The sequence below is a fragment of the Phoenix dactylifera genome, chromosome 12 (genome assembly GCF_051530095.1).
Source record: "Phoenix dactylifera cultivar Ajwa chromosome 12, Ajwa_hap1_PhDact_Kaust_v1.1, whole genome shotgun sequence".
Classification (NCBI taxonomy): Eukaryota; Viridiplantae; Streptophyta; class Magnoliopsida; order Arecales; family Arecaceae; genus Phoenix; species Phoenix dactylifera.
This window is the reverse complement of record NC_143201.1, coordinates 24,465,996-24,472,831: the sequence shown is the minus strand read 5'-3', so window position 1 is coordinate 24,472,831 and position 6,836 is coordinate 24,465,996. Positions and strand designations below refer to the sequence as shown.

The 6,836-nt window shown below is 38.5% G+C and overlaps 1 protein-coding gene across 1 annotated transcript; it reads left to right on the top strand.

Moving 5' to 3' along the window:
* Positions 1 to 434: 434 nt before the first annotated feature.
* On the top strand, positions 435 to 4,095 carry LOC103721579 (Profilin family protein). The gene is made up of 5 exons (XM_008811880.5): positions 435 to 684; positions 816 to 885; positions 3,182 to 3,291; positions 3,531 to 3,645; positions 3,793 to 4,095. Exons 1-5 carry the CDS (start codon positions 618 to 620, stop codon positions 3,875 to 3,877), a joined length of 447 nt encoding a protein of 148 aa, XP_008810102.3. The 5' UTR covers positions 435 to 617; the 3' UTR covers positions 3,878 to 4,095.
* The last annotated feature ends 2,741 nt before the right edge of the window (positions 4,096 to 6,836 follow it).

Sequence of the window (6,836 nt, the reverse complement as noted above, 5' to 3'; positions counted from 1 at the left end):
TCCAAATTTAGTGAACGTCCATGGTCAACATCCAAGACTGATGCGCTGCCGTCTAAAACTTTCCCCAACAGGTGTGGATTGTTTTCATCTTTAATGGACCAGACCTGAACAAACAAACCTGGCTCAGATCCAAATTTTTTGGATTAGATTCGGATTATACATGAACCCGAATGATTTGTTGAGTCAAAAATTATAGTTATAGATCCGATCCGATCTTCTATTAGATTAGATTTTCGTCTAAAATTAGGACCTAAACAAAAAATCAAATTGGGTCAGAGTTACTCATGATTCGGTCCGATTCAACACATTTGCACGTCTAATTATATGGAAAAAAAAAAGTCAAAAGAAAATGTGAGGGACATCCTTGAACGTGTATGGCACGTGCGGGATTCTAGTGTTCCAAAACCTCGCAAAGGTTCGATCGGATGCGGGTTTGGGCACAATTTTTTTTTAAAAAAAAAACAGAAAAGATAAAAAGTCGTCGTTCTCCGTCCCCAACTGCGAACCCCGGCGTCGGGATCCCTTCCGTCTTCTCACGGCCACCGGCCGGAAGCCCTGGCGTTCCTAAAGAGAGGCTTACTTCTCTCTTCTCTTCGGGAAAAAAGAGCAAGACGAGGATGGCGGATTGGGCGTCGACGCACAGATTGTGGGAGAAGTGGGCCTCCAACAACATCGGCTCTTCTGGTGAGTCAGAAAGAGATCAGATGAGACTGCACTCGCACCTTCTTCTTCTTCTTCTTCATGGGTTTTCTATGTATATTAAGTAGTGGGTAACGCTTTCCCTCCTCCTCCTTTCTTGTTCTTCTTATGTGCAGGTGAACCCCTAAAGGCGGCCCTGCTGCTTAACTACGATCCCAACGGTCCGTCACGCCTCCTGTCTGTCATGTAAGCCAAATTATAAACTTCCATCCCAATTTTATTTTATTCAATGTTGAGTAAGAAAATATTGGTTTTGATGCTTGAAGGATTGTTCTTCAAATTTTTGCCCATTTACAAACTTTGTGTAGGGAAAATAGACGCAAGAAAGATTGACAAAAACGTGGAAATAACCATCTCGAACTTGAAGAAGAGACCACCACCTTGGTTTTTTCTTGATTCGATTATTTTGTTAAATAAGAAGGTACTTTGAGGTCTAGTTGTTAAAGGTGGTTAATTAGTTGGCCATGCCTAATTATCCACTTTATCACTGATAAACAGCAAAGATAGCAATAGCAAAGAAGAGCCACTGGTAGTTCTAAGTTGTTCTTTGCAAAAATGAAGATATAATGGATGTACCAAACATCTTGTTGGAAGCACTTCCACAAATAATTCGATGAGCCAAAATATGTTGCAAGATAGTTGTCCAGCACAACTCTAAGTGTGCGAAGGATGCAGAGGAAATGTCTAATTCATTTGTATACACCTCTGCAACTCAGTCTCTTCTTTGGGATAAAGTTCCATCTTTTATAGACATGAAAAATGCTAAAAGGATTTGATTGGTATATCCCAAGAAATCAATAGATAGGTTGCTTCCTATGTAGTTGGATGTTGAGCACTAAAACAAACTGATAAGTTGGTAGGATTACCCAACTCTCGGTATGCTGACTATCATGGTCGTCGTACCAGCTCAAACCAGATAGTACGGGAGCATACCATATCAGTTTGGTATCGGTATCTGGTATGGATGGCGTATCGAAATTTAGTACACCGAAAAGACTCCGTACCGTACCAACACAATGCTAGTATGGCACCGGTAGAAATCCGATATTGAGACGGCGAATTTTGCTAGCTATGTACTTCTCCCATACCAAAGGCATTTCAGTTCAACCTTTTCAATATGCCCAAATTTCCATTTCTTTGTGGACAACACTTGAAGAATTTTGAGTAGATAAAGAAAATTCAAGAACTGATTTCTTAGTCAACTGAGATGGTTCTGTGATAGATTTCCTACTCTCCTTAACTGTGAGCAAGCATAGTTGTGGACAATTGTCATGAATTAGCACCCACTTCTAGGTTACCTTAAATTGCAGATTTAATCCTGACAAACACTCCATAATATTTTATTCCACAAACAGCTAATGGAAGCTACCTTACCTTAGATAATATGCAATTGGGTTTTATTCTGAGAAGAGGTGGGGCGGCAAGATCTTATACTTATATGCAGTTGTCGAGACAGAATAACTGAGATTAATTTGAGATTTCTTAGATGGTGTAACTATGCTATCTCCTTTTTTATTGAGAAAAAGGGAGGGGAAAGCCACATTTCATTGAGGTAATGAAGGCAAAACTGCAGCTAACAAGTACAAGAGGCTATAGAACCTAGGAATGTTACTGCTCTATCCTGGACTCAAGTTTCATAACCTTGTCATTAACATATCATGCTCTGTTCATTGAAAATGGACATCATGGTCGATTGAGACAACTCCAAAGAATGTCTTCCATTTAACTTAGTAACCTGCAGTTTAATGTTGTTCTCATGACCGTTTATGTTGGACATGCCACCAGACTTCCTGAATATTAGAGGACTGAACTCTATACTGGAGTAGGGCAACTCAGCAGCTCATAGTCCCTCATACATCCACAAGATTTTGTTTGTAGATGGTAACATGTATATAGTTTGCTTTATTTATTGTTAAGATAATCACTTTTTGTCTCTTGGGAAGATATTTGAACACCTTGTGGGTGTGGAAGAGACTTGGAAAGGAAGTCTAAGAGCATTATATGACTTGCTGATTCTCTGCAAAACCAGCATTTATTGTCCCTTAAACAGATACTTCAACACATGATGGCATGTAGAAACCTAGGAGGACTATGCGAATAATGAACCCATGCAAAAGCTTCAGGTTTCTCTAGATTTTCATATTCATATGCTTACAAAAGAATTTGGGCTCGATCATATTAAACCAGTATTCATTCAAAACTCAGAGAGAGAAATGTGGGGAGAGTGGTGATTGTTTGCTTCATCAATGCATGTTTGAAAAAAAATTGAAGAAAACTTCTTCTTCATCTCTTTCTTTTTTAGTGTGTTTACTTCCCCTCTTAAACTGCAGTTATTGATCATTGTTTCTTCGATCGTTTGCCTATCAACTTATCAATTTACCAATTTAACTGTCTGATTGAATATGTCTGGTAGTTAGCCTATGAAATGGGAGCTCCACTTTGAAATATGAAATTGCTTACAATTAGTTGTTGGCATTTACAGAGCAGAACAAGAGGGGACCAAATTGAAGGCCATTGATTTGCACCCATTCCTCGACTTTGTGAAACGGAACAATCTCCAGAAGGAGTTCTTCTTTATTGGATCAAGCCAGTGTGAGTCCTGTGTATATGGATTCTCATGTTTAAGTAGTGTCACTGCTTAATTTCAGGACCTCAATTAGTATAAAGGTAAATATAAGAACAAATTAGAGATTACTGGACCTGGATTTGTGAATCGATGAAAGAATTAATAAGTAGAGAACAACATCATGAGGTCAACTATAGCTTGCTGTTTACAGATTTACTATTGTTTCACCCGTTATGTAATTTAATATTAATTTGTCTGTCAACAGATTTAGTTACATCGATACATGAGCACTGGTTCTGTGCTCGGTGTGTGAATGCATCAAAACCTGGTGGTGAAGGTGTTATAGTTATGCAGACTGGAGCTTTTCTGCTGGTTGCAATGTAAGAAATGAGGAGGAATATGTTTTATATCTCTGACACTATTTGATAGAGAATCAAACATATTTTGCTCCAAATAAGTGCATCTAATTTGGAAAATAAGGTGTTGTAGCGATGATTTCTTCCTTTCTTTGGTGATCCAATTTATAGGTATGAAGGTTCAATCAGTTCAGCATCTCGGGCAATGGTGGCTGCTGATCAATTTGTGTGGCAGTTGGGTCGAAAAAACCATTGACTGCATGTTAAACAGGAGACAAAAATCCTGGGCTTTTGCACTTTTCTGCCCCATTTCTTCTTATTATGTGAGATTGGATATCTGTCTGTTTACTGTATAAATTGCAATTGTATACTACCAGAGTACCAGACTTTGAGATACTAATTGAATTCCTGGTCCTAACTAAACTGTAATTATGTATTTCGAAAGCAAGGCCTTTTAAGAACTTGCCCACTGAATCATCCTCTTGGCTACACTGTATGTTTTATATCACCTTCTGCAATTCAAAATTTTGTACCATTCCTTCTGTCTTTTGTAGCAGGATTGGTGGAATTAAATTTTTATGGATGTCACTGATAACACGTGCATTACTCACCAGCCAGAGCACATCTAAGTTTAGTATTTGTTTTGTTAAATTGTTTGCATGCAAGACACCATGTCCGAATTCAGAACTTTGTTGGAATCTCTTCCCAGACGTGTGAATCCATTTGTCAAGCTTGCAGTAGCTCTAGATTTGCTTGCAATAGCTCTAGATTTCCAGAACCAGGGTACTTAGTATGCTTTGTACGATATTGGTGGAATCTCCTTCATGTGGAAGGGGAATGCACTTGAAAATCTAAAACAGCGGCGATCATATTGTTATTTAGCCTCTAAGCTCAATTCATGTACAGAGTACTGTAAGCGGTGGTGCAAGTGATCGTATTGTTATTTAGCCTCTAAGCGCAAATGTACAGAGTACTGTAACATGTGGTGCAATCAAAACTGAGCTCGATCAAACCTGCATCTGGCCAAACTTAGTTTGAAAGTAGTTTGGAGCTCGAAAGTTGAGAACAAGCTTGTTTTTTTTTTTAATCACCATTTCAAGCATGATTCAAGCTTAAGTTCAAACCAAAACCAACACAAGCATTAATTCTAGCTTGAAATAACCATGATACTATGCATCATTGGATCTAAAATCCAATAGACACTATTTAAACATGTACGTATGCATATGCATGTAAATATATATTTTCGAACATAATTGTGCTGAGATGGATGAGCTGGGTCCATTTTTTAGCTTGGCTTGAAATTAATTTCGAGCTTAAATTGCTGGTTCCAACTTTAACTCATTTAGCTTCAAAGAGAACCTTAGCTTTTTGTGAGCTGATCTCAAACTATTCAGATCATTTGCCACCCCTAACCATAACTCATTGAAAAGGTTATTCTCATATCACAGAACTTTGGACTCAGATTGATGGCCTCGCCTTCCTCATTCCTTCTTTCCCTTAACTACTCTCTGAGTCGAAGGACCTGAAGTTTTGTTCCCCTCATGGATTATAGATGGAGTGACCAGCTACCAAATCTCTTAGACTGTTGATTGATAGTTTATTATATAGAAATGTTTACAACTGGTCGTCGTGGTCATCCTGTGCTTGCACTGTGAGGACCATGAGGTGCAACAGACTTGGGTCTTTATGATCAAAAAACAAAAAACAAAAAGAAAAAAGAGAAACATTCTAATGACTTATAAAGTTGTCGTGGAATAAAATGCAATTATGCATTATATTGATTTCTCTGTCAGAAAAGTACATTATAAACACCAAATGAATCTATACAACACAATGCTTTGAATATGAATTTAATTTTTATTTCATTATTTTTTGGGAACATCTTGCATACACATACAACAATTGCAGGGTACAATCAAATCTTATTAATTGCAAGTTCCTTTAACCCACTGCCAGGAAGTAGCACATCAGGAAGTAGCACATATTGGACACCCCAAATATAAATATACCTTCTTCACAAGTTAAGGAACAGAATGGGTCTCCTCAATCGATTTTGTTTGCCTCACTTCCATTTAACTTCAGCATCTTGAAGTGGTCCTACCTGCAAGAATAGTTGAGACTAATGGAACACAAACACAACATGAGATGATTGTTTGATGCTGCTCCATGGAACCTGGTGTCAAATCTACAGTTGGATCACTTCCCATCTCTGCGGGAAGAATTGATCTGGCAAAGCGAAGATTTCCATCTCCTGGTTTTATTCCAATTAAACTGCCCAAGGTAATGCTACGGTCTGGAAAGAAGGATATCGTGGACTGCCATCTCCAGAAATCATGCAAATATATTTATTCCATAATGCCATTTTTTTACAATAAAAAAGATAGCTGCCAGGAGGACTCACCTCAGTGTCAAGTTCAGAGGATGAGTACGAGGAAAAACTATCTGATCGCATGCAAAGTGAATCTGGCATTGTGGCGACAGCTCGTGAGGTCTCCATGGCCCTGAGCCTCACGGTCAACCTCTCCAGTCCTAGTGGCCAACCACCTGGTATATTGTTCACCTGAAAACAATATATTTTAGCTATCGACAACTTCAGTTGGTGCGCACTATGAAGATCTGAATTTTAGAAGAGGATCAGTATAAGACTGCAACTTAAATAGAGCAGGCATTCTATTGAGTTTTAGATTATAGTGATCTATACATACTTAAAGTCACAAGGTTCGCCGTCTCGGTACTGGACCCTGTACTGATGTCACACTAACACAATATCGGTATAGTACGGTATTATTTTTTTTTCTTTTTTATATCGAGTGTCGATATGCCACCCGTATCGGATACCGGTACCAAATAGATACAGTACGGTATGCCCCGTATCGCTACCGTATCACCTGGTTGGGACTGGTACAGGGTGCTATGCTTGAAGATGACATGCCAATTTGCACTAATAATATGTAGTTATTTCATATGTAGGTGATGGTAGATCTATGGTCCAGGAATGACATACTTTGTGCAGAATGAGAGCAAATGTAGAATTTACTGAACTGCGGTGAGTATGAATTGCAAGGTGTCTAGTAAGGGTTCAAGATCTATTGCTTGGTAAATGGCAGTAAGTTGCAACTTTGCGAATATGGTATATAACCTAGATCTGCCATCTAAAATACATGAAGCTATCGTATCTTGTAAAGTAATCCACCTGTATTGATTTGATAACA

What these genes read in the sequence shown, in the direction of transcription:
- LOC103721579 (XM_008811880.5), top strand. Translation starts at nt 618, where the DNA reads ATGGCGGATTGGGCGTCGACGCACAGATTGTGGGAGAAGTGGGCCTCC. An exon ending in CTTTATTGGATCAAGCCAGT is followed by an intron (nt 3,292 to 3,530) that starts GTGAGTCCTGTG and finishes GTCTGTCAACAG; the next exon opens with ATTTAGTTACATCGATACAT. An exon ending in GCTTTTCTGCTGGTTGCAAT is followed by an intron (nt 3,646 to 3,792) that starts GTAAGAAATGAG and finishes TCCAATTTATAG; the next exon opens with GTATGAAGGTTCAATCAGTT.